The sequence below is a fragment of the Giraffa tippelskirchi genome, chromosome 13 (assembly GCF_054371585.1).
Source record: "Giraffa tippelskirchi isolate mGirTip1 chromosome 13, T2T-mGirTip1v1.2.pri, whole genome shotgun sequence".
NCBI classification, from domain to species: Eukaryota; Metazoa; Chordata; class Mammalia; order Artiodactyla; family Giraffidae; genus Giraffa; species Giraffa tippelskirchi.
This window is the reverse complement of record NC_137287.1, coordinates 119,147,560-119,174,527: the sequence shown is the minus strand read 5'-3', so window position 1 is coordinate 119,174,527 and position 26,968 is coordinate 119,147,560. Positions and strand designations below refer to the sequence as shown.

At 54.3% G+C, this 26,968-nt stretch overlaps 1 protein-coding gene and 2 long non-coding RNA genes across 4 annotated transcripts in view; 1 reads left to right on the top strand and 2 right to left on the bottom strand.

The window, feature by feature from the left end:
* The window catches only part of LOC145533225 (uncharacterized), a 45,184-nt gene extending 41,833 nt beyond the window's left edge, over positions 1-3,351 (bottom strand). The window contains exons 1-2 of the long non-coding RNA XR_014073924.1: positions 3,289-3,351; positions 2,019-2,077 (exon numbers count right to left, since the gene is read on the bottom strand). This is a non-coding gene — a long non-coding RNA (uncharacterized LOC145533225). The remainder of the gene's footprint in view (positions 1-2,018; positions 2,078-3,288) is intronic.
* Positions 107-25,622, top strand: PEDS1 (plasmanylethanolamine desaturase 1). Of its 2 annotated transcripts, none has more exons than XM_081560273.1 (6): positions 107-346; positions 7,854-7,973; positions 19,487-19,569; positions 20,757-20,901; positions 22,185-22,397; positions 24,536-25,622. In XM_081560273.1, the coding sequence occupies exons 1-6, from the start codon at positions 223-225 to the stop codon at positions 24,655-24,657; spliced, it is 807 nt and encodes a 268-aa protein (XP_081416399.1). In that variant the 5' UTR covers positions 107-222; the 3' UTR covers positions 24,658-25,622. The 2 variants fall into 2 exon arrangements, with proteins under 2 accessions (XP_081416399.1, XP_081416398.1); XM_081560272.1 differs by having other exon boundaries at positions 19,487-19,578.
* On the bottom strand, positions 11,230-14,224 carry LOC145533224 (uncharacterized). Its single transcript, XR_014073923.1, has 2 exons — positions 13,718-14,224; positions 11,230-13,567 (listed from the first exon to the last, which is right to left on the bottom strand). It is a non-coding gene; the product is annotated as an uncharacterized LOC145533224 (long non-coding RNA).
* Positions 25,623-26,968: the final 1,346 nt, after the last annotated feature.

Sequence of the window (26,968 nt, the reverse complement as noted above, 5' to 3'; positions counted from 1 at the left end):
CAGCCGCTGATTGGCTGGCGCGGCCCCCGGCGCGCTCCCCCATTGGCTGTGACGCTCGGCCGGGCGAGGCCCCCCGCCGGCGCCGCGGCCGCGCCCCGGGCCGGGCAGTCATTGGGCGGCGTGATCTCGCCGCGGTTCCGCGGCCCTGCCGCCGCCGCCGCCCTGCCGCCGCCGCCGCCGCCGCCGCCAGCGGAGCGCACCGGTCCGGCCTGACGAGGGGCCATGGCGGGCGCCGAAGACGGGCCGGGCCAGCAGCCGGAGCTCGAAGACGATGAGGCGGCGTCCTGCCGGCGCTGGGGCGCGCAGCACGCCGGAGCCCGCGAGCTGGCCGCGCTCTACTCCCCAGGTAGGACCTCGGGGCCCCCCTCCCGGCCCGCAGTCACCAGCCAGCCTGGGCTGCGGGGCTGCGATCCCAGGTCCCCTGGATCGGAGCCCCAGCCTCAGGCCCCGAAGCAGAGCACCAGCCGCGGCTCCTAACTTGCAAGTAGCGCCCCTAAGTCTCGGGACCCCACCCCAGCGCCCCTTTCAAGCGCAAACCAGAACCCCGGCCACGGGGCTTTCTGGATGCAAAGACAGCCCCTCCGGATCAAGGAGCTGCCATATCAACTCCTCAGGCTACGGACAGCTCCAATCACGCTGTCGGATCCCATTCCTAGCCCGGGGTCCCCGCGGCTGTAAAGAGACCCTAGTCTTGGGGACCCACCACGCCAGGATCCCAAGCCGAAGGCACCCCCCCTCAGCGACATGCACTGCCCCGCCCCCTAAGAGTCACACCCTATCCCAGGTTCCCCAGATACAGATTTCACACCCTAGGGCCCTATCTGCGCCCCTGCCGGGGCCCTGGACTGTAGTGACTTCACCCCACAAATCTGGGCATATCAGGTCTGCTCGGGGAACCTCAGCTCGGGGCCCCAGCTACCCAGTGCCCCAGACGCCCTTCCTCCAAAGCCCCATCCTAGACTTCCAGTTTCAGTTTACAGACCCTCATCCCTCCCCTCGCACCCCCCGAATTAACTCTCACCCTGTATTTTGAAATTCTGGGTGGTGAGGGCCCTCCCTGTGCACCTTCCAGTTTAAGCTTTCTCTCAAAATTTAGGCCCCAGTCCCAGCCATTTCCTCTCCCCCGTGTAGATGTTTATATTAACCTCCTCCATAAGGACTTGGGGGTGTCCACAGACCAGACCACAAACTTAGAGACCCTTGCTCTGCTTCTGCCCCCAGGACAAGGTCCCAGTGTCTTTCTGCTGGGCCTACCGTTTCTGCTCCAGCAAGCACCGACCTCCACCCCCTTCTCTGACTTCCACTTGAGCCTCACGAATCTCACTGCCAGGCCCCAGCAGAGCCAAGTGTCCCCAGGGGTTAAGGAATTGCCTTGGAGAACTCCACAGAGTCAGGTGACTGGGAGGCTCCTATGCCTTGGTGTAGCCAGTGCATCCAGCTTTATTTGTCAAACATTCATCTTTCCTTTTGCCCAGGGCAGGGGGAGGGGGACACCTTGCATAGATAGCACTTGCCTGGGGTGAGAATGAGTCGGCCACCACCTCTGGCTTTCTGCCCTGACTGGCCCGGGTTTGCATACCATCCCTGCCATAGCTGTCTGTGTGACCTTGGGCCATTTGCTTTCTCGTTGAGTCCTAGATCTCCAGAGGCCTTTCTGGATTTGCAGTTTCACGTTCTGAGTCTGGTTTTGTTTTTTTTTTTCCATACCTAACTTGGGCACCTGGCCCATGCTGCCATGGTTTTTTCAACCTGTTCTCCCAGCACTCAGCTTATGGACCTAAAACCTCCTGTGCTCCCTGGGGCAGCCTGGACTTAGCATCCTGACTCTGCTTCTTAACTTTGTGACCTGGGCCAAGGTGCTGGCCCTCTCTGAGCCTCAGTTTCCTCGCCTCTAAAATGGGTACATGATAAAGCTTATCTGTTCCTTAGTGTCACTGGGAAGGGGAAATGAGATCATCCATTTTGTGCCGTGCCTGGCATACAATGGGCAATCTCTGTTATTAATGCAATAGCCTGACCTTTCCTGTGAGTCTTGGGGGGTATGCTGCCTCATCTCTGTGGTCCTCCGGCTCACCACCTGGAAATACAGGGTAAGATTCAGAGGCCTCCTCCTTTGGTGTCCAGCTCCACCCACTTGAGTAAACCCTACAGACCTTGAAATCATAAGGGTGTTCTGAGCCTTCCCTGTGGACCCCCACTTCTCATCCCACCGCGATTACATCTTTGTCCAGTTCTGGTTTCCCCAAGTGCCCCTCACCGTCTGAAGGACAGCCCCTCGGGGATTTAAGAGTGCAAATAGTCTCCTGGTGCCCCAAACCTGCAATCAGAGGCCTTGTCTCCCTCCCGACTTGGAGTTTGGGTGGGGCAAGGGGAGTGCTTGGAGAGGGGGAGTGAAGCAGAAAGAGACTGGCTTCTCTAAATTCCATAGGCCTCGCTCTGCCTGCCTCTGTCCCTTGACCTTGGGGAAGCACCTCCATCTCTCTGGGCCTGGCCTATAAAGCAAGGGACCAGGCTGAATACATATTGAGCACTGGGACTCTTGTCCCAGTCCCTGTTCTAGGCCTTAGGGGAAGAGTGGTGAACAAAACAGGGAAAACAGAGTTGGGCTTTCAAAAACCCAGTAAATAAGGGAAATAGCTTACTTGCCCAGTGGTGGCAAGTGCTGCGGAACAAATAGCCGAAAAGGGAGAAGTTGGGGACAGTCACATTTTAGGGGGGGCAGTTAAGGCCTCCCCGAGCAGGTGACATTTGAACCAAGACCAGAAGGGAGGGGCGCCTGAAGATATTTGAGGAAGGATTGGTCCAGACCAGGGACACAGACATAACAAGTGCAGAGGCCCTGAGGTTAGGAGCAAGCCTGAAGTGTTTGCAGGAGACCGAGGTGGCCTGTGGGCTGGAGCAGAGGGACCCAGGGCAGAGTCAGGAAGGGTTCTGGGTTCCGGGACTGAATTCCTGAGGTTCACGGGACCAGAGGTAGGTTGGTACCGTGACAGCTGGCAGCAATAATCAGGCAGTTAACATAGTTGACATTTATTGGTCCCTGACTGTGTGCTGGGCGTTTCCTTCCTACGCTCTCATTTCAGCCTCCCTACAGTTGTCTCAGGGTATCCTGGTATTAACTCCATTTTATAGGGGAGGAAACCGAGACCCCCATAGCTTCCTCATAGCCCACCCCCAACACGTGTTCTTCCCAGCGCTTGTCCTGCCTGGGACTCGGCTTGCTTCTGCCCACCAGAGGGGACAGTCAGCCTGGCTAGGGACACTGTATGTTTGGCTGGCCTGGAGTACCTGCACCCTGTCCGTCTTTAAGACCTTCCCTGAGGCTTAGCGAAGAGTGATGATCACGGTCACACAGACAGTTAGCAGGGCCAGAACCTGAACACTGTTCGGGGGCGTTCTGGGTTCCGTGTTCCGAATCTTCACTGTGGGGGTGAGCCCGCCCAGGGTGGGGGTGCGGGAGGGGGCCCGTGTTCCAGGGTGGCAGGGCAGTGTACCCGCAGGGCTGGCGGCAGACACTGTGGGCCTAGTGTCAGCTGAGAGCCGTGAGGGGTCTGATCAGGGCACCTTAGGTGAAGAGCCTCAGCCCGATCCCCTGGACCCTGAGAGTCTACCTCGAGGGCGCGCCTGGGGCCCGGGAGCCATAGAGGACCCAAGTTTGGGTTTTGCAGACCCTCTGCCAGGTGCAGCCTTTGTGAAGGGTGGGCGGGCTGGGCAGGCCTCCCCCAGCCTCACGGGCACACCCGGAGGCGAGGCGGGTGTCCAGCTTCCTGGCAGGTACCAGCTGACCTCTGGCTGTGTGGATTCGCTGGCTCCAGGGGTGGATCTTGGTGGGTCCCCGGAGCCCCTGTTCACCTCCCACCCCTGGCCTGTGGGACACAGGTGCTCAGCCTGGGTGGGGGGCGAGGTGAAGGGTGTCCGGTGCTGTGTGGGGGTCCTGGCCTGCCGTCCTGGAGCTGAGCTGGGCTCTGTCCCCCAGAGGGCCTCCGGAGGCCCCTTTCCTGGCCAGGCTGGTCCGCCACACTCCTGGCCCAGGTTTATGTCTCCACAGTCGCTCTTGTTCTGTGTCCGTGTCTTGGTCTCTCCCTCTCTCTGGCCACACTCATTTCCTCCGTCTCCGTGTATAGAGACCCCTGTCTCTCTTTCCTCCTCTTCTCCCTGTATCTCCACTCTCTGTGTCTCTGATGCCGTTCTCTCCCATCTGCCTGTCTCTCTTCCTCCGTGTCTCTCTGGGCCCTGCCTCCTCCCTACCTCCTGTCCCCCCACCTACCTGAGGCCGAGGGTCTCCTAGTGGCCCCAGACCCATCTTAAGTGCAGGTTCCAGGGCTCGTCTGACTGAAACCAGAAGAGGCGGGGCCTGGTGCCAGGCCTCCGGCTGTGACCTGTCCCCAGGAAAGCAGAGGTGCCCCCGCCCCGCCCCTGCCAGCCCTGCACAGCCACCACACGCCAGTTCGGCCCCCCTAGGCCAGCAGGCATCACCACGGTCCCTTGGCCCTGATCATGGTCAGACCGGAGGCTGGCTCAGGGAAACAAGGCCCAGCACTGTGCCAGAGGTGGCCCGAGCCCTTCTGTCCGGAGGAAGGGCCTTCCCCTCCCCGGCCTCAGTCTGCCCATCACCATTTAGACCCCGTGACCGTGCGGTCCCGGCCTGGCTGATGGTCCATGCTTACTTTGGTGACTCTCGGGGGACTTCAGACACCTCATCTCTCCAGGCATAGTCTCCCCCTCTGAAGGTCAGGGCAGATAGCCCCCAGCTCTTGGTGTACGGCAGGCCGGGCTGGCTGGGATCCTCCCTGGCATGTAAGACGTGTTCTGTGAATGCTTGTTTAATAGATGTGTTTTTTCTGGGTCATAGTTGAAGCACTTTTTCTGCAGAAGACTCCAGATCCCAGAGCCTAGAGAGACAGTTTAGATGGGAAGATATTCAGATTTCGGGATGTTGTCCTTGGCAAGGGGAGAGAGTTGGGCTACCTTTGGAATGACAGCCCTAAACATCCAGGCCAAGGTGTCCCACTTACAGGCACAGGATCCAAATCCAGGTCTTGGTTTTTACCTGCTGAGCCTCAGTTTCCTCATCCAGGAAGTGGGATCACACAGTTCCTCTCTCGAGGCACTGAGACTTTAATGAAAGACTGTGCCTCAGGTTTGAAAAACCAGGTGACTGCAGGGGCCTGGCCAGGCCTACCACCAGGGGAAGCCCCCCCAGGATGAGGCCTCAGGGAGGAGAGAGAGCTGGGGTGAGCCAGGAGCTCTTCCCCCATCTGAGGGGGGCTCAGACCTGGGGTAGCCAGAGCCTGTGTTCTTAAAGGAAGCAGGAAAATAGGAATTTGGGGGGGGGGGGGTGTTGTTTTTTTTTTAGTGTAGCTCCTTTTTTTTTTTTTAAACTAAGAGCAAAATCTGTCAGAGGGAGAGACTTCCCTGGTATTACAGTGGTTAAGAATCTGCCTGCCAGTGCGGGGGACATGGGTTCGATCCCTGCTCCGGGAAGATCCCACATGCCACAGGGCAGCGAAGCCTGCACCCCACAACCAGAGAAAGCCTGTGTGTCACCAGGAAGACCCAGTGCAGCCATTTGTTGTTCAGTCGCTCAGTCGTCTCTGACTCTTTGTGACCCCACGGACTGCAGCACCCCAGGCTTCCCTGTCCTTCGCCACCTCCCAAGAGCTTGCTCAAACTCAGATCCATTGAGTTAGTGATGTGAAGCCATCCAACCATCTTATGCTTAGAAAAGACCCTGATGGTGGGAAAGACTGAAGTGAAGCCATAGATAGATAAATAAGATAAGACAGAGGGAGCGGGTCTACAGTCTCTGGAGTGGGCTGCACGCTGTACCCTGCCCCAGATTGGCCTGGCTATTGTTCCTGTCATTTAATCTCATTGCTGTCGCTGTAGGCTGGGGGGTGGCAGATCATACTGAGGAATCTCCCATCCCTGACCACTGGCCCTGCCGGCTTCCTGCTTCTGAGCCCCTCGTCCTGGCCACAGACCAGAGCCACAAAAGGGAAGGACCTTCAGAGTCCCCCCATGGTGACCCCAGGTGGGGGCCACTGGGGTGGCAGGGCCCCGTGGTGCCAAAGAAGCAGCCCCTGACTGTGGAGCGGGCGGCGAGGGGCTTTTGCACCTGCTGCCGTGTGAGGCCTGGAGGATCCTGGCCCTTTCTGGGCCCCAAGGTCCTCGGCTGTACGACAGATGCGACCCTGGGCGTGTCCTTTGCCCACTCTGAGCAGGGCGGAAGTTCTGGCTCTGGCTCAGAGCGCAGTCTGCTCTGTGCAGCCCAGACAAGGCCCGTTCTCTCTCTCAGCCCGTTCCGTGTCATGCAGCACTTCAGTGAAGGGTGCCCAGAGGCAAAGCCTGGCAGTTTTCCTCTAGGATTGTGGTTAGGAATTTGTTATTCCACAAGCATTTATTAAGCACCATCGTGTGCCAGGGCCCTGCTGTGCAAGGCAGGCATGGTCCTAGGCCTCCTGAGTTGACATTTGGGGAGAGGAGGATGGACGTTATACAGGCAGTTTCTCATGATGGGCCCCATGGTCAGGGATCCCAGGCATTAAAGGAGAAATCATGGGTGGCTTCCTGGAGGTGGAGGTTCCACGGAGAGATTTGCAAGAGATTTGTCCTTGAGACCAGCTGCCTGAGAAAACAGTGTTCCTGGGGGCCCTGTCACATGCTGTGTCATCCATACGGTGTTTTTATTTCCTTTTGCTTTTTTAAATTTTAATTTATGAGATTTTTGCTGAAATATTGCATTCATAAATTTTAAATTCAAAAGGAGGCGAAAAGACAGTCTTAACTCTACAGTTGTTTGTTTATTCTCTCTTTTTTTTACGTAAACGGATGTTTGGCACTTTGCTGTTTGCACTTACCAGTTTGTCCTGAATGTCCAGTTCCTCCGTCAGCCACATAGGAACAGTCACCCAGGCTTTTTGCCTGGCAACAGAGACACTGTAAACCAAATTAACTTATCTGATTCCCCAGGCAGTGGACACTGAAGTTATTCTCAACGTTTCAATATGTTCAGCAAAGCTGCAGTTGAGTGGATCAGCCCGTCCCAGCCCATAGGATATTAAAAATACGTGCCAAAATTGTAGACATGGTTTCACACCCACATCCTGATTTCTGGCTCCTCTTGAGAATTAGAGGGTCTGACCTCCCTGGGACCACACTCCCTGTCCTGGCAGTAGTCAGCCAGTCAGTGCCAGGAAGGGCACATGTGCCACAGTGTCACACTGTCCCCACCCAGCCCAGCTCCCTGCTTCAAACCACCTGTCCAGCCCCTGGCCATGCTAAGAGCTTGAGACCCTCTCATCAGCCCTGTGGCTGGAGACCTGGAAGTGATAACCGTGGCTGGTTTCTCCTGAATTCCTGACTCATTGCCTGGAGGCCCCGCTGATGGACGTGGGGCAGGGTCTGAGCATGCATAATTAAAAGCTGTTTGTAGCACTTTCAAATAATTGCCTAACAGAAGGGGCAGGTGATGGGTTAATGAGAATTAAAGAAGCTCGTTAAAATTCCTTCAGGGGTCTCCAGAGAGAGCCCGAAGGGGCCCACGAGACCAGCATTCTGGTTCTGTCTGCCAAAGACTTGGCACATGTAAGGCCAGCCTCGTGGGCAGCAGGCCTGTGCTCAGAAGGGCTTGGTTTAACACAGCCGGCCCGGAGTCTATGACCTTGGACAGACCTGTCCCATTCTCTGGGCCTCAGTGACACTCTCTGTGAAATGGGCGGGCCCGTCCCTGCATTCAGCCTGTGGTCTGCACTGCAGACTCATGGAACACAGTCAGAGAGCCCCTCCTGGGACCGGCCCCGCCTGGCTCTGATCCGTGATCCCTGCACTCAACCTCTCGCCCCTTCTTGCAGGCAAGCGCTTCCAGGAGTGGTGCTGCGTGGTCCTGTGCTTCAGCCTCATCGCCCACAACGTGGTCCACCTCCTGCTGTTGGCCCGCTGGGAGCAAACGCCCCTCGTGATCCTGGGCGTGGGTGAGTGGCCGCAGCCCCGCTGCCTGCCTCGCTTTCCCCAGGGGCCAGGGACCTACCTAGTGTCTGTGCCACTCTGATGGCGACTCACACACCCGTGTGTGTGTACGTGCGTGCACAGGAGTGGGACACAGGCTGTGGGGACCCTGTCTCCCATCGCACACAGGTGGCAGCTGTGTCCTTGCTTGGCCCAGAGACCTGGGCGTCACCCTCAGTCCCTCCTGTCTGTCACTCCACACCCACACCATCAGCGAGTCTCCTGGCTCTGCTTTCGAGTTGTATCGAAATCCACCGTCCCCTCCCTGGTCCAGCACCATCCTCCAGCCTGGACAGTGGCAGACGCCTCCTCTGTGGCCTCCCCACCTCTTCCTCAGCCCTCCACTGTCCACTGTCCACAGGCAGCCAGGAGGATCCCATCAGATCCCCCACAAGGTCACACCTCTGGCCTGTTGTTCCTGGTCTACTTAGAACAGAACACCAGCTCCTCGGCATGGCCTGGCCCCCATCCCTCCTCCCGTCGGCTCACCCTGCTTCCGCCACACCGGCCTCCTCACTGTGCCTCCCCGGGCGCTGTCAGACATGCCGCTAGCTCAGGGCCTTTGCACATGCTCTTCCTGAGCCTGAACTCGTCCCATGGAGCCCTGCGTGGTTCACTGCCTCGTCCCACTCAGGGAGCTCCTCCCTCAGCAACAGCAGCCCTGCTGTGTACCCCGCACCCCACTCTGTCGTACATTCTGTTTCTTTGTTCCCTGCCTCCCCAACTCTCATATCTGCTCCCTGAGAGCTGGGACTTGTGCGTGTTTGCTGCTGTGTCCCCACGCGCAATGCCTCACACAGTGGGTGCTCTGTAAATACTCACTGAATCAGTGAGGGAATGAATGGACGAGCTGCACGCATCGGTGGAGAAGGCAATGGCACCCCAATCCAGTACTCTTGCCTGGAAAATCCCATGGACAGAGGAGCCTGGTAGGTTGCAGTCCACGGGGTCGCGAAGAGTCAGACACGACTGAGCGACTTCACTTTCACTTTCCACTTTCCTGCATTGGAGAAGGAAATGGCAACCCACTCCAGTGTTCTTGCCTGGAGAATCCCAGGGACGGCGAGCCTGGTGGACTGCCATCTATGGGGTCGCACAGAGTCGGACACAACTGAAGCAACTTAGCAGCAGCACGCATCAGTGCCTGCCAAGTGGTTTCCATTGGTCAGTCCTCACGCATCCACAGCCTGGGCGATGGGCACTGCCATCGTTGGCATCGTTATCCAGAGCAGGAGACCGAGCCTCAGAGCGGGGACCAACCGGAGTCACCCCTCGAAACGGAGAGCACGACAGTTTCTAATTCAGTGTCTCCACGCCTAGGTCTTGGAGTGACTTCATTCCTTCCTGTCCGCACTCTGCCCCTCCACTCTCCCCTCTAACTCCAGAGCTTGTCCATCCCCCGACCCCAGGCTCAGTGGCCGCTGTGCCCTTGGTCCAGCCGGCCGGCCCCAAGTGTTCAGCTTCCACAGTCTCATTGAAAACATCCTGGCTGCCCAGGCCAGTAGCACTCGGGCCTCCTAATTGAGCCATCTGGGTCTGCAGTAGGAGTGGGCATGGCTGCGGGGGGCTGGACCAGCTGGAAGGGTAGAGGGTAACCCATTAGTGCTGAGGAGCCGGGCCCTGCCCACAGGAGCCAGACATGGCCCTTCTGTCCAGGGATGAGAAGAACCTGCACCCCCGGCCTCTCTGCCTCGGAGCAGCACATTCAAGGGCAGGGATGTCAACAGTGTGAGCCCCAACACCCCATCTGGGGTGATCACAAGCAGACCGCTACAGTCCTGGACTCACATCAGCTCTGCCACTCCCGGGCTCTGTGGCTTTGGGCAAGTGTTGTTATACCTCTGAGCCTCTCAGCCACATCTGTAAAGTGAGGCTGCTCATAGTACCTGCTGGCTGGGGCCACTGTGAGGGCCAGATGCATCCCTGCTGAGAGGGCCAGCGGCTGGGTAGAGGTAGGGAGGGGGCACCGCCCAACATTCCCCTCCCGGGGGCTCAGACCTTGCCTCTCAGTGGCCACTTTGACTGTGGATATTTCCCAAGACTACTGCGTGCCAAGGGCTTCCCACGTGGCGCTAGTGGTAAAGAACCTGCCTGCCAATGCAGGAGACCTAAGAGGTGCGGGTACGATTCCTGGGTCTGGAAGATCCCCTGCAGGAGGAAATGGCAACCCACTCCTATGTTCTTGCCTGGGAAATGCCATGGACAGAGGAGCCTGGCGGGCTGCCGTCCGTGAGGTTGCTAGAGTCAGACACGACTGAATGACTACACAACAGCAAACACCACCACGTGCCAAGCCCCAGGCTGGGCTCTTTGAACTGTAGGTGGCAACCAAGCAAGAAAGTTTCGATCATGTGCTCTGGGACCCGGGTGGTTTGCCTGTTGGGCCTCCCTCAGGCAGCAAGGGTCTGGGATGGTGTATCCAGACCTGTCCAGCTCCTAAACCACAGACTCCCTGACTAGGGACTGTATGGCCTCCACTAGGAGGGAGAGCATGTCCTCGGCAGTGGGCCCAGTCTGGGCGAAGGACCCGTAGCACTAGAGCCCCAGGTGTGGGTTGAGTGAGCCAAGAGGTTGGGTATCCCGGATAGGTCACCACCTCCTTCCCCTGACTGGAGCCAGATCTTCCAGCCCTGGGGTCAGGAGATTTCTCACCTGCTTATCAGCCAAGCTCTTCCACTAAACACCTTTGCCTCTGGGCTGATAACAGCCGACAATCCCCTGATAGCAGTGTTTGCACAATTCCTGGTCGATTTAAGTAGCCACCCTGATTTCTGTGTTGACACGCTGGAAGGAAGGGCACTGTGCCAGCCTACAGAAGCCACCCCTAGCTGCTGCTATCTCCCAGGGGTTCTGGTGCCCCTGGCAGGCCCCAGAAAGCCAAAGATCCAGAAGCCTTGAAAAGGTGCCCAGTTAATAAATACAGATAGATGATGCCATCCTGGGTGGCAAAGTCAAGATCGGAGGAAACTGGCAGGGAACACGAGAGGTAAGAGGTCAGGGAAGGTCTCTCTGGAAAAGTGACATTTGCACAGAGACCTGAAGGCAGTGAGGGAGCTGGGCAAGTGGTTCTCTCTGGGGTATTCCAGGCAGAGTCTGGGGTGAGCCCCACATGCTTGGAGAAGAGAAGGGAGGCCAGTGTGGCTGGAGAAAATGACCAAAGGAAAAGTAGTTGGGGGCTGCTCAGAGACCCGTGGGGACCAGCCATGCAGGGCTTTAAAGGCCATGGTCTGAACTTGGAGTTTTATTCTACAAGCCGTGAGAAGCCACTGGCGATTGTCCCCTTGGAGCCAGTTCAGTTCAGTTCAGTTGCTCAGTCGTGTCCGACTCTTTGCAACCCCATGAATTGCAGCACGCCAGGCCTCCCTGCCCATCACCAACTCCCAGAGCTTACTCAAACTCATGTCCATTGAGTCGGTGATCCCATCCAACCATCTCATCCTCTGTCATCCCTTTCTCCTCCCACCCTTAATCTTTCTCATCATCAGGGTCCTTTCCAAGGAGTCAATTCTTCGCATCAGGTGGCCAAAGTATTGGAGTTTCAGCTTCAGCATCAGTCCTTCCAATGAATATTCAGGACTGATCTCCTTTAGGATGGACTGGTTGGATCTCCTTGCAGTCCAAGGGACTCTCAAGAGTCTTCTCCAACACCACAGTTCAAAAGCATCAATTCTTTGACGCTCAGCTTTCTTTATAGTCCAGTTCTCACATTCAGACATGACTACTGGAAAAACCATAGCCTTGACTAGATGGACCTTTGTCAGTCAAATAATGCCTCTGCTTTTTAATATGCTGTCTAGGTTGGTCATAACTTTTCTTCCAAGGAGCAAGCGTCTTTTAATTTCATGGCTGTAATCACCATCAGCAGTGATTTTGGAGCCCCCAAAAATAAAGTCTACCTCTGTTTCCACTGTTTCCCCATCTATTTGTCATGAAGTGATGGGACCGGATGCCATGATCTTAGTTTTCTGAATGTTGAGTTTTAAGCCAACTTTTTCATTCTCCTCTTTCACTTTCATCAAGAGACTCTTTAGTTCTTCTTCACTTTCTGCCATAAGGGTGGTGTCATCCGCATATCTGAGGTTATTGATATTTCTCCCGGCAATCTTGATTCCAGCTTGTGCTTCACCCAGCGTTTCTCATGATGTATCTGCATATAAGTTAAATAAGCAGGGTGACAATATACAGCCTTGACGTACTCCTTTTCCTATTTGGAACCAGTCTGTTGTTCCATGTCCAGTTCTAACTGTTGCTTCTTGACCTGCATATAGATTTCTCAGGAGGCAGGTCAAGTGGTCTGGTATTCCCATCTTTTGAAGAATTTTCCACAATTTGTTGTGATCCACACAGTCAAATGTTGTGATCCACACAGCCAAAGGCTTTGGCGTAGTCAATAAAGCAGAAATAGATATTTTTCTGGCATTCTCTTGCTTTTTCGATGATCCAGCGGATGTTGGCAATTTGATCTCTGGTTCCTCTGCCTTTTCTAAAACCAGCTTGAACATCTGGAAGTTCACAGTTCACGTATTGCTGAAGCCTGTCTTGGAGAATTTTGAGCATTACTTTACTAGCGCGTGAGATGACTGCAATTGTGCAGTAGTTTGAGCATTCTTTGGCATTGCCTTTCTTTGGGATTGGAATGAAAACTGACCTTTTCCCCTTGGAGCCGACATCATCTGATGCAGCAGGGAGGGTGGGTGGGGACGGGGAGGGCTGGGGCGGGGAGGTGAAGGTGGTGGCCCAGACCCCAGAAGGGCAGCGGCGGTGGTGAGAAGTCATCAGAGCCCGGTGCGCTGTGAAGGGTGAGCTGCCAGAAGGTGCTGACAGGTTGGCCATGGCGGTGAGAGGGAGAGGGGTCGGTGGCCTGAGGGAAGGGACCGCCAACAGCCAGGAGGGAGGTGGAGAAGCCGCCAGAAAGGAGCCGCCTGGGGTGCTGCCCGCCGGCCGCCAGAAGGCCTCCAGCAGGAAACCGGACCCAGAAATCTGGGTGTGGAAATCTGGGTGTCCCGGAAGGAGAGACGCTGTTTGAAGCCCAGATGCTGGTGGAGGGCCCCCGGTGGTGCTTTGTGTGAACAGAGAAGAGGCCTGAGACCCCCCAGGGTGGGAACAGGAAGAAGAGCCAGCCAAGAGGCATGATGGGGAGCTGGGTGGGGTCGCACAGACCTAGATGAGACGGTGTTTCAGAAGACTTGGGGGTCAGCGAGGAGCAGCCACCACGCACAGCAGCAAGACGGGGCCACGAGGGGACCGTCGGATTTGTCCACCTGGAGGTCTTGAGCGGCCCGCACAAGGACAGTTTGGCCGCAGCGGATGAGTGACCCAGGAATGGCCGCGGGAGCCCTGAGCGGTTTGCTGGACTTGGGGAAAGTGGAGGGAAAATGTGGGGGATGGTGAGCTGGGGCCCGAAGGAGTAGAAATTTCTGGCCGACAAAGGAGGGCGGCGTTCCAGGCGGAAGGCACAGTGAGTGCAGAGGTCAGCAATGAGTCAGCAGTCACAGGGCCTCGGGTCATGGCTGGCCTCATGGGTCAGGAGTCTCCTGGAGGAGTTTCCGCTGGATTTGAGCTGAAAGGTGGTAAAGACAGTATTTGGCCCCAGGACCGGACGGACCAGGGCTTCCTTGATGGTTCAGCAGGGAAAGAATTCACCTGCAATGCAGGGGACACAGGTTCAATCCCTGGAGGAGGAAATGGCAACGCACTCGAGTATTCTTACCTGGAAAATCCCGTGGACAGAGGAGCCTGGTGGTCTACAGTCAGTCCATGGGGTCACCGAGGGTCGGACACAACTGAGCGACTAAACACACACAACACACCATAGGGACCAGCCCTGAGCAGTGTCTGCTTCTGTCTCAGCCCTGTCTCCACACCAGGCCTCAGGGTGGGTGGGGCAGAGAAGTCCCAGCACGTGGCCTGTGGGGAAATGGAGGCCCCGGGGGGCTGTCTCAGGGTCTTGGGGTGAGTCAGGGTAGCTGGAGTGAGTCATCGTGGTCTCCTAGCCTGGCCCTGTGTCCTGCAGGCAGGGTGGTGACCAGGCTCAGGCCGCCCCCAGGGTGAGCCAGCCACCAGGCGCTGACACCAGCCCTGGGACAAAGAAGCTTCTATGTGGCCGCCTCTGCCAGCCCTGCTCCTGTTAAAGAGGACTCGGGCAGCAGGCCTGGAGGCCTGGACTCGCTGCTCTGGAAACGGCCACGGCCCATAGCTCACAGAGCCATTTCCTCCTGGAGGTGGGGGGAGGACTCTCTCCAAAAATAATTCCTGGCATCTCCGTAAAGCCCACGTCCCTCCCTGCTGGGCATCCAGAAAAGGCCAGGGGCTGGTCACTGGACAGATGACACCGCGGAGGCTCCGAGCGGGGAACGATATTTAACGGCTGACAGTGGCTGCGTTTGGGGACCACGTACTGTGTCCCCAGGACCTGCACTGCGTGCTCACTCCTTTGTGTCTGACTTTTTTCAACCCCGTGGAATGCAGCCCACCAGGCTGCTCTGTCCATAGGATTTCCCAGGCAAGAATGCTGGAGTGGGTTGCCGTTTCCTTCTCCAGGGGACCTATCCGCCCCAGGGATGGAACCTGCGTCTCTTGTGTCTCCCGCACTGGCAGGTGGATTCTTTACCACTGCGTCACCTGGGAAGCCCTTAGGGTCTGCATTCGCCAGTTATTAGCTGATGGTACTTAAGCGACATAAATACCGTTCCTGTCTCAGACCTGGACGTGAAGGCTCAGCATCATCATGAACAGCCCTCTCTCTGGTCTCTGGCCACCAACCAGCAGCCCTGATCGCTCCTTACCCTCCAGGTCTCATTTCTTCCTCTGGCAAGTGGGATGTGGTGGGGCCTATCACAGTGGACATGAAGTGAGATAATACACTTTTTTTTAATGGACTTTGTTTTCTGGATAGCTTTAGATTTACAGGAAATGAGCAGATGGTACAGCAAGTTCACGTATAAGCCCTGGCCCCAGTTCCCCCTTATTAGTAACACCTCATATTAGTGTCATAGTGTGTTACCATGAATGCACCAATATGCATACATTATTATGAAGTAAAGTCCATAGTTTATTCAGAAGTCCTTAAGTTTTTTTCAGTTTTTACAATTTTTGGGGGGTAACAGCTTTATCATCATATCATTCACACAGTATCGCATTCACCTATACAAAGTGCACAATTCAGTAGTTTTTAGTAAATTTACCAAGTTACTTAATCATCACCACAGTCAATTTTAGGACTTTCATCACCCTGCAAAGAAACCCTATAACTCTTAGCCATTAAGTCCTAACTGATCTCCTTTCTGTATCAGTAGATTCTCATATTTTGGCTATCTCACGTAAATGGAACCCTAAACTATGTGGTCTGTCGGGTTTTTTTGTTTGGTTGGTTGTGTCGTAACTTTTTGTTTTGTACTGGAGGAGAGCCAGTTGACAACGTTGTGATAGTTTCAGGTGCACAGTGGAGTGGCTCAGCCATACGTATCATCCTCCCCTAAACCCCCCTCCCATCCAGGCTACCACTTACTGAACAGAGTTCCCTGTGCTGTGCAGTAGGTCCTCGTTGGTCATCCATTTTAAATGTAGCAGCATATACGGATGTCCTTAATTTTTAGTTACTGCCCTTTTTCTATCCCAGGATCCCATCCACGATCCCACATCACATTTAGCTGTCATGTCCCTTGAGGTTCCTGAGCTGTGAGTTTCTTGGATCTTCCTTGTTTTCAGTGACCTGGACAGTTTGGAGGAGTGCTGGTATCTTGTGGGATGCTCGTCCGCTGGGATTTGCCTAGTGTTTTTCTTAGTGGGCTGTGTGCCTTGGGGAGGAAGAGCCCAGAGGCCGAGTGCCATTTTCATCACCATCTACAGCAAGGATGTATGCTATCAGCATGACTTACCACAGTGACGTTGACCTTGACCACCAGGCTCAAGTGGTGTTTGTCAGGTTTCTTTCAAGTTCCTCTCACCCCCTCCCTTTCGTATTGTTATTCCCCTTGGAGAGAAGTCACTGCACAGCGTGTTTAATCTGTGGGGATTTATACACCCAATGATACACTTTTTTAACACCTTTGACAAAGGACCCAGCACACAGGGAGCACCCTCGTGTTAACTGTGATTACAAAACATTTTTCTAATATTGTTTTCATCATCATCATCATCATCTGTAAGGAGTTTCTCAGGTGGCACTAGTGGTAAAGAACCTGCCTGCCAATGCAGGCGACATAAGAGACACGGGTTCGATCCCTGAGCTGGGAAGATTTCCTGGAGGAGGGCACGGCAGCCCACTCCAGTATCCTTGCCTGGAGAATCCCATGGACAGAGGAGCCTGGCAGGCTACAGTCCATGGGGTCGCAGAGTCGGACATGACTGAAGGGACAGCACAGCACGCACACATCATCTGTAAGGATTAAGTGCTTAGGACGATTAAGGAGATGAGATCTGTAACCGGCTTAGGACTGGCCTTGGTACAGTTTAGGGATTAAGAGAGATAAAACATTTAAGGTGCTGGCACAGGGCCTGGTAACTATAAGTGCTCAATAAATACCAAGTAAAAATAAATAAGCAAATGGGTGGGTAGACGGCCAGGTAGGTAGACAGCTGACGTCTTTATCCAAAGAAGAGGAGGGCATATGTCCTCACACAGGCTTGTGAATGAAAGTTCACAGGAGCCCAGTCATTCCAGCCCCAACCTGGAAACAGCCTAGTTGTCCACCAGCAAAATGGATAAATGTACTGCAGTACATCCAGATGATGGAATACTATTTGGCAATGAAAAGGATGAACTCCTGAGACAACCACATGGATGCCTCTAGAAGCATTATGCTAGTGAAGGAAACTAGACCCAAAAAAGCACATCCCATAAGGATCCATTTATGTGAAGTTCCAGAATTGGCAAAACCAATGTGTCATTATGGGAAGCAGATTGGCAGTTGCATGGAACAAGGGTGAGGAGGAAAACTAGGGGCCATGAGGGAGCCTGCTGGAGGGCTGTGTTCTCCTGAGTCACTGTTAGTTCAGGCTGACGGGACGGGGGCTCAAAAGGCACCTCCACGGACCCTTTGCTGTCAAAGTGAAGATGCTGAGGCCTAGAGTGGGCATGGAGTTTGCCCAGGGTCACACAGCAGTGCCTCCAACTCTTGATCTAGCTCCCCCTTAGCTTGGCCACAGTGCCTAGTCCTTCGTGGTAGACACAAGGCAGTGTGTACACAGCACCCTGTAGTATGCAATAGGAGCTCTATTAATGCCCCTGGACCTACTGAGGCACAGTTTTAGGGCATGAAAGGGTGCTGGTTTTGAAGACTGGTAGGCTAACCTCTTCTCAAACCATGTCCACCACTCAGGGAGGTGGTTCAACCTCCCTGAGCCCCTTTCCTCATCCGATAAGTGGGGGAAATAAATGAGGCTGTCCCCTCAGATGGTGACCAGTGCTGTGAAAAAAAGAAAAGCAAGGAGATGTGCCTGGGAGGATGGCTTTAGCCAGGGGCTTCGTGATGTTTACCCTGAGCTAAAAGACTGAGGAGGAGCCAGCCACTTGGGTCTCAGGGAAGGGGAGCACCAGAGAGAGGAACAGCAAGTGCAGAAGCCCTGGGCTTCCCAGCCTTCGCCAGCCCCTTCCCCAGCCCAGCCCGCCCTCCCGGCACCGCCCCTGAGGAGCACGACTGCCCAGCCCTGTGCACCCGCCTTAGAGCCCTGGAAAGGCTTCCCCCTCCCCAGCGCAGCCCCCCAGGCAGTGTCACCCCTTCCTCACCCTGTCCTTTCTTTTTTTTTTTTTAATTTATTTTTGACTGCGCTGGGTCCTCACTGTTGTGCGCAGGCTTTCTCTAGTTGTGGCAAGCGGGGGCTACTCTCTGGTGTGGTGCCCAGGCTTCATTGCCCTGTGACATGCGGGATCTTCCCAGACCAGGGACCGAACCTGTGTCCCCTGCACTGGCAGGCAGATTGCTCTCCACTGTACCACCTGGGAAATCTCCCTGCCCCTTATCTCTCTGTCCCAATGACATGAGCTCAGTCAATGGCCGATGCATCTTTGGCTCTAGCGCTGGGCACACAGTAGGTCCCTGCAGAATGCCACCTTTATGGACTAAATGACTGGACAACAGCAAAGATAATAGTATTGAGGGCTCCCTCTGCACTACAGACTGTACTTAGCGCTTCCCATTGATTCATTCAGCAGATGTTTACCGACCCATATTGTGTGCCAAGAAGTGGGATGCAGCCATAAACAAAAGATGAAAATTCCTGACTTTGTGGAGCTGACGTTTTTGTAGGGACGACAGTAAACAGAAGTGAAGTCCAAGGTGATAGGTGCTTGGAGAAGAGAGGCAGGAAATGCTGGAAGATGGGGGTGGTTACAGCTTTAGATTGGCTGTCCTGTGGGACCTTTGAGGCAAAGATCTGAAGGAAGTGAGGGAGTGAGCTGTGTTACATTTTGGGAAAGAATGTTCCAGCAGGGTGAAGAGCAAGTACAGAGACCCAAAGGCTTGTAAGGGGGTGTAAGGGAAGGGGAATATGCCAGTAGGGCTAAGACTCAGGCGGTGGGGAGCAGAATGGGGGTGGCGCTGGGGTGTCACCTCGGGCAGCGGGCTGGCCACTCTGCCTTGGTTTCCCTGTGTGGACAGTGTTGTGGTACATCCTACTGAGTTATATTTGGACCCCAAGGTAGCTTAAGAGCCCAGCTCTGCCACTTGCCATGTGTGTGACCTCAGGCTAGTTTTATTCTCCAAGCCTCAGTTTCCACCTCTATGAAGTAAAAATAAAGATGGTACCAACTTCTAATAGATAGTGAGAATTCGTGAAGATCAAGCATATCTGGCACTGAGAAAGTATTCAATGAACGGTAGCTGCCATGTTCTTTTTTTTTTTTAATCCTCCTTATTCTCATCCGTCTAGAGGAGACTGGGGCGCAGAGAGGTTAAGGAACATGTCCAGTGTCACACAGCTGGCGAGTGACAGCTGGCATGAGTCCAGACATAACATCACTTACTCTCTGGATTATACTGAACCCTCAAGTGAGCATGTGGTTTGGGGGATCTCAGAGGAGTCTGTTCTGAAAAGGCTGCTGGGGGCCCAGTGATCACATTGACTGTTGGTAAAAGCTGGGTTGCAGGGCTGTGGCTTCTCTCTGAACCTTGGGTCCTTCCTGACACCAAACCCCAGAATGACCTTGCCGTCTATCACCAGCAGCACTGGAGTAGAGCGGGGCGACTGTGGGTCAGAGAGAAAGGGCCAGCCGGCTCCTAACAGGGAAAGACCGGGTGAACTGAGCCCAGTTTACTCTTCCAGGCTCACCTGCAAGTGAGGCCCCGCGTCTCCCTGGGGACGATCCAGTAAAGGGACAGACTGTGGCTCCATTCACAGGGAGCAAAGTGTCCCAAGGAGAGATGTGAACACCCTAAGGTGAACGAGTGAGCGAGCGAGCCACTCCTGAGTTGGGGTGGGGAGCGGGCAGGGATGTGCTGTCGTCCCCCACACCTCCGGCTCACCCTCCTCTTGTCCGCAGTGGCAGGGGCTCTCCTTGCTGACTTCTTGTCCGGCCTGGTGCACTGGGGAGCCGACACCTGGGGCTCCGTGGAGCTGCCCATCGTGGGGAAGGTACGTATGTTGACCCAGCCCTGAAGCCCAGCCTGTCTCCTCCAGGAGGCGGTGGGGCTGTCTGACGTGGGGTGAGTCCCCTTTCCTCTCTGATCCCGTTTCCCTATCTGTAAGATGGAAACCATGGTTCCAGGCGCCCCATCCCCCACCTTCAAGACTAGACCAGGAATCCCCTGGGATTTCCTGGAAGCAAAAGCATCAGGCGTGGGACAGAGAACTTTGATATGTGTCCACCTCACTGGACCCTCGAGTTTGGGGACCACACCGCATCTTGTTCTCTGCCTGCCCTGCTGCACCACACTGTTAGTTTTCATTGAACTTTATCTGGTGTCAGTCAGACGTTTTTGATTGTGTTAGAAAATCTGGTACACAGTTAAACACAAAGGTACTGATTTGGGTACTAAAAATTTTAGAAGCCAAATTAGGGCATGGCTGGATCCAGTAGGACGAACAGACGATATTTTCTGGACTCAGTCCCTCTTCACATCTGTCTCTGCTTTCCTCTCCGCTGGCTCCACTCTCACGTGGGCTTTCTCCTGGTAAGGTGGCCGGAATGGCCGTCCACTGCCTCAAGGTCCGTCCTCCCAGCTCAGCGCTCCCCAGAGACCACCCCCTTTCCCATAGTTAGAACCAAAGTCCCACGGCTCATCCCCATTGGCCTCGCTTGGGTCACGTGGCCATCACACAGCCAGTCACTGTGGCCAGAGGAATGGGACGCTCTGATTGGCTGGACCGGGTTCGAGGAGGCAGCCTGATTGGAGCTGCCTCCAAGAAGGGGCGGCTCTTACCTGAAGGAGGGATTGGGTGCTGGAAAAAAATAAAGGGTCCTGCCTGTCAGTGTGAAGGGCCTCCTGCATTGCCTCAGGGTAGGAGAGGAGGGTGGAGATGGTCTCCATCCCCGCCACCATAGCCCGGGTCCGGAGGCTGAGGCCCACAGAGGGGCAGTACCAGCTGGAGGTCCGCACCAGGTCATTTCCACCCAGCTTCTGCTAAAGCTGCGAGACCCAGAGCCCGAAGGCTTGCGGGGGGACCCACAGTAGTGCCATGCTGGGGCGGCGTCCCGGAGACCAGGAGGCGCTCCCGCACGGAGTGTGTGTGCAGGAGTCAGGGAGAGGGGCTGACCGCCGCGGGCTGACTGGTCGGCCGTATCCTCTCTCCCATCCCCTCGCCTCACCTAGGCTTTCATCCGGCCGTTCCGGGAGCATCACATCGACCCAACAGCCATCACCCGGCACGACTTCATCGAGACCAACGGGGACAACTGCCTGCTGACGCTGCTGCCACTGTTAAACATGGCCTACAAGTTCCGCACACGGAGCCCAGGTAAGCATGCAGCTGGTGGCGGGGGAACCTCCAGGGAGCCCTCGGGGACACGCACACACGCACCCCTCCCAGGAGCCTTCCGAAGCTTGCGTGGGTATTTGGCCCCTCAGTGTTACAAAAGTTTAGTTAGTTGCCCTCATGTAAAATTGGGATATTTGACATAAAGATCTATGTTTCCAGCTTCTCTTGAGCAGTCCGACCTGGCCACCCTGGGTCCTTGCTCCCCCTTGGCTGCACTGGGCCGGAGCTGAGCTGTGGGGTCGCCCTTGCTCAAGATGCACGCTCTCCAGTTTGCCGCAGTCCCCAACTGCTCCCTGCAGTCCTAACCTGCCGGCCCACACACCTTGTTCATTTGAATTAACCTGCCTGGGGGCTTCTGATCTTGCTGCCTGGGCTTAGTGGAAAGAGTATAGATAGCCTGCAAACTCAGTTCTGAGTTCAGATCTCTGCCTGTTTGGGGAAGGAAACTTGTCCCTAGGTGAGTCCCATCACCTCTCTGAGCCTCAGTGACCTCAGTGTGGGGGAAGATAGGGAAGAGCCCTTCCTCTGAGCCAGCTCTTGTTCTAACAACTTGACACCTTGCTGGTCTTCAGAGCAGCCCCCCGTGGGGAGATGGGCTGAGTGTGTGTGGTATCTGACCACATCCTCTCCCCGCTGCTCTGAGCGGCTGTGAGCTCCCCAAAAAGCCTACGAAAGACCAGCCCCCCTGCCTCTGAATGGGACCAACTCTGTGGAGTCATCAGCGTTTCAGAATCCACCCTCCATCCCCCAGGATCAGGCCGAGACAAGACTCCCCCTATCCTATCTTTGCTTAACTCTTCCCCTGCCCTGTCCTGCTTTCCTCACTCCCTTGGGTATTTTTCAGAAGATTCCCCTCCCCAGTCAGATAAATCATGTGCACAGGAGTCCTTGTCTCAGCGAGGCTCTGCTTCTAGGGAATCCGGACCAAGATTTATTCCCATTTCATTGATGAGGAAGTTGAGATGCAAAGAGGTAGAGTCGCTGACCCAAGTTCACACAATGAAGAAATGTCAGAGCAGGGGCCTGCACCAGCCCTGCCTCACTCCAGAGCCCACATACTTAACCATTACTTCTGCTTCTGGCCTACTTCTGAGGCCACAGGAGAGTCTGAGCCTGCCGGACGCCGTGTGGGAGGGGTGCCTGCTGTCCCAGGAAGTTTGCTGCCCAGGGGCAAGGGGTCAGGGCCAGGCTGGCAGTGGGCCCCCACCCTACATGACAGCTGTTTGGGGCCTGTGGGCACCCACCCTCTCCCCACCCCGCAGAAGTCCTGGAGCAGCTGTACCCCTGGGAGTGCTTCGTCTTCTGCCTGATCATCTTTAGCACCTTCACCAACCAGATCCACAAGTGGTCGCACACGTACTTCGGGCTGCCGCGCTGGGTCGTCTTCCTGCAGGACTGGCACGTCATCCTGCCCCGTAAACACCATCGCATCCACCACGTCTCCCCCCACGAGACCTACTTCTGCATCACCACGGGTGCGTTCACAGGGTAGCAGGGGATGGGCTGCCCCCACTCCGACTGCCACTCCATCCTTAGGGTCGGGGGCAGAGGTCATGGGGGAGGCGGCGCAGTCCTGGAGGAACTTTCCCTCAGAACACGCATTTCTGGGCACCTACTATGTGCCATGCACCCTTCTAGGTGCCAGGGACACAGCCATAAATAAGACAGACCCACACACACCCTCTTCGTAGAGTTTTGATTCCAACCACCCATCGTCTAGCAAATATTTATTGAGCACCTACTATGTGCCATGGCACTAAACAAAACACAAAAATTCTACCTTTATAGCATTCTAAGAGGGGACATTCCAGGCAATAAGTACTACATCTGACAGTCCTTACTGCCAAGGAGGAAAATAACACAGAAGAGGGTGGCAGAGGGAAGTAGGGAGCTTTCCCCTTTAAATGAGGTGGTCAGCGAAGGCCTCCTGGAGAAGGTGGCATTTGAACTGAGGGAGAGTCATGAGACCCAGAGGAAGAGCTCTCCAGGCAACAGGAGCAATAGGTGAGGGAGGCAGGAACACACACACCTGGTTTGTTTCAGGAGCAGCGAGGAGCTGCTTGTGGAGTGAGGGCCAGAAGGATAGGAGAGCTGGCAAAGTCCAGGTGTGAAAGATGCCGTGGAGACAGACAGAGCATGGTGAAAAGCAGAGAGTCGGGGGGAGCGGGGTGTGGCTGTTTATAAAGGAGATCAGAAATCTGAAAACTGTGAGAGGGCCCCTGTGGATAAATAAGGACAGATCAGTCCAAGCAGAGGGAACAGCAAATACAAAGGCCCTGAGGCCAGAACATGTGCCCTGGGAGCAGTCAAGAGGCCCACATGCTGTGGGTAGTCAATGAGCCAGTGGCAAGAAGGTGAGGCAAGCAGGTTTTCCGGGGCCCGTGGGTATCTTTTTAAGGTTAAGTATACCACGGGTGCTGTTAGGTCAGGCCAACTTGGGTAACCTTCAGCTCCTCCGTATGTAACTTTCAGAGGCTCACAAGCCTCCCTGGTTATCAGTTTTCTCATTCACAAGATGGGGCTACAGCCACTCCTTCACACACCCTCTCCCAGGGCTGCGGTGTGAATGGTCAGACAGTAGATGCAAGGTGCCTGGCACATAGCGGGTACTCAGTAAGCTACACCTACTGGTTTGGGAGCAGGGGTTGGGTTTTGCTTTGATTTAGTTTGGTCAGGTATTTTGTAAGGTTTTTTTGTTTTTGCAGGTCTTTTGAATTTTTTTTTTTTGGCCTTTCTGAAAGCAGAACTGATAGCCACAGAAAATATTTTTTTGTACATCCTCAAGTCATGCTTTTTAGGAGCAGGTGGAGGGGTAGAATTTAAGCTGTTCTGGAGATCATTTAATTGTTCAGCCAGGGCTGGAATCAATCTTGGTTTGGCCAGGTACTAACTGGGAGACTGCCCTCCAAGACAGTCTTCTCATGTGGAAAATGGGACTCATAATAATACCTAGTTCAAGGTTCCGGTGGGAGACTGTAATACAGATTAAATAAGATTATGAGACTTATTTAATAGAAATTAAAAAAATAAATAGACTTATTTAATAATTAAATACTTATTTAATATTTAATAGACTTATTTAATAGAAACTTAGCACCTACCATGCCAGGCATCATCCTAGGCCCTGGGATCCAACAGGATCAACAGTGAAAGAACATGGGGTTCTGTTTGGGAGCTGGAGATCAAAACCAACACAAAACAGGGAGTGACAAATTAATGAGGATGCTTACAGGTTATCATGAAGGCTGTAAAGAAATAAGGAAGGGTGATGTGACAGGCCTGGAGGGCTGCTAAGTGCTAGTCAGGCAAGACTTCCTGGAAGAGGTGGCATTAGCACCAAATAATAAGAAACACTGCCTCCGTGTCTGGCATATAGTAAGCGCTCAATAAGAAGGTGAGTGAAGGGATGAAGATATGTCTGAGCAGCCCCTCAGCCCATTGATGGGAAGCCCCCATCCCCAGATTCTTGGTCAGCCCTCTTCCCCTGCCCTCTGCAGACCTACTCACAGTTCCTCCGCTGCCCAAGGCAGGGCCAGCTGTCTCTCTCTGTGCTCTTACTGTTGCTCTCCCATTCAACGCCTCCCCACACCTCCCTGCCCTGTCTCTGCTGCAGGCTGGCTCAACTACCCTCTGGAGAAGATGGGCTTCTGGCGACGCCTGGAGGACATTATCCAGGCCCTGACAGGCGAGAAGCCTCGGGCAGATGACATGAAATGGGCACAGAAGATCAAATAACTCCTCCAGGCCACCACCTCGTTGCCAACCTTCCCCAGCTCCCCCAAACTGAAGCCATCTGCCAAATTCCAGCCTCCTCGCGCTGGCCACTCCAGTTGGAGAGGACACCTCCTGGGCTGGGCCCGGGCACCTCCAGCCAACCCACCCCCCCTTGTGACACAATACTTGAGCCACTGACTTTTTTCATTTCCTTCTTTTCAAATTTTTTTTTCCCTTGGCCCCTCCCCAGCCACCTGAGCTGCTCTGTCTGCCAAGCCTGACTCTGCAAAAAAAAAAAGAGCCCCGCCCTTTCAGCCATCCCTTGGGTTGAGGACAAGCTCACCAACTCCCCACACTCCCACCACCCCTTGCCCCACTGAGTGGCCCTTCAGCGTGGATAGTATCGGGGCACTGAGTCATCTTACCTGTTCCTGTCTGTCTGCCCGCAGAGGGTGTAGGAGCCCCTAGGCACACCTGAGTGTCCCTGGACCATCACCCCGCTATGGCCCTGCAGACTTGACTCCGAAGGCCTGGGTGGACAGACAGCCCCAGTCACCACCTTCAGCCTAGCTTGTCCACCCAAAGGCAGCAAAGTGCAGCGGGGGTCTGGGGGCAGCCGGCCAGATGAAGCCAGAATTTCCTGATCGAGTCTGGACTCCGTTCTCCCCGACCCTTCCCCCATCTGCCTGTGTGATTCCAGCCAGAGCTGACGTTTCTAATCGGAGGATGTCTTCAAAGGGCACAGCCCCTGCAAAGGGTCTTGGTCATTGGAAAGGGACACGGTGTCCCCTCCGACTTGAGGGTATGTCAGAGAAGGAAGAGTGGGGCTTTTTTGTTTCGGTTATTTTTTTTTTTTTAACGGTGCTTGCTTGTTTAATGTAAATAATAGAAAGCCTTAATATCTTTTCTGTAACACGGAGTAATATTTTAATGTCATGTTTTGGATGTACATAATATATTTATAACAAAGCAGCAAGTCTACTTAACCTGGGCTGCCTCCTGTTTCCTGATTGGCTGGGGGAGGGGAAGTAAGGAGACAGTGAATCAGTGTTGACATCTGGTCCCGACCCTTTTGGAAGGGGGGCCATGATTCCGTGAGGAATTTTCATGTAGGAGATCATGGTGACAGAGACATGGAGGCAGAACCCTACTGAGGAATTCCTTCAGCAAAGGTTTACTGGCACCGGGTATATGCCAGGCTCTGGCCTGGACACTGGGCATGGAAATGAACCAACAAACAAGGACCTCCCCTGATGGATCTGACTTCCTGGGGAGAGAGACAATAAACATAAATGCACACAGACATTCAGATGGTGATTTGTAAAGAAAATCAAACCACTTGGGATTACATTGGGCAAGCGGGGTGAGGCTGCTTTGGCAGCTCAAGGAGGGCCTCTCTGAGCAGGTGACATTTGAGCTGAGACCTGGAGAAGGACATGGAGACAGTTGGGGAAAGAACTGTGGGAAAAACCCTCCTGGCCAGACAATAACGCAAAGGTCCTCAGGCAGGAACATACCTGGGGTTTTTAAAAGAATGTGGCTAGACTGGAGTGAGCAAGGGGGGAGTGGAAGATGAGATTTGAAAAATAGGGACTAATTATATCCATAGCCAAATGGGGAGACTGGACATTTTAAACAAGTATCTTGTTCATTTATTCATTGAACAAATACAAGGTGCCTCCCATATGCCAGGCGCTGGGATTCAGCAGTGAACACATAGGCATTTACAATTAATCTAGGCTAGATAGTTTCTATAATGTTAACGAAAAACAAAAACCTTCTGGGGACAGAGAATGATAAAAGACTCTAGAGCAGTCACAGATCAAGTTTTTTTTAATGTGACCCATAACTTTATTTTCCTTAAACTTTGCCCACCACTAGACTTTTGAAAAATGTTTTATTTTGAGATAACTAGATTCTCATGTAGTTCTGAGAAAACCACCAGTAGACTTGATTTGCGACTATCTGAGTGGACCACAAAAGGAAGGGGTATTAGAATTTATCAACTCTCAATGACAGAAACTATAACTGAGGCAAAAATTAGTAGTGAAAATAATTCTATTAATTCATGTAACTGAAAAGTTTAGAGGTGTTTCTGACTTAAGGTTTGGGACCCTGGGGTACACGATTCATCAGAACTTGGTCTCTCTGTCTAGCTCTATTTTCTGTCAAGTGAGTTGAGGTTGACATTGGACCAGCTCCGTATCTCAGTGAAGTGAAAGTGAAGTTGCTCAGTCGTGTCCAACTCTTTGTGACCCCATGGACTGTAGGCTACTAGGATCCTCAGTCCATGGGATTTTCCAGGCAAGAATACTGGAGTGGGTTGCCATTT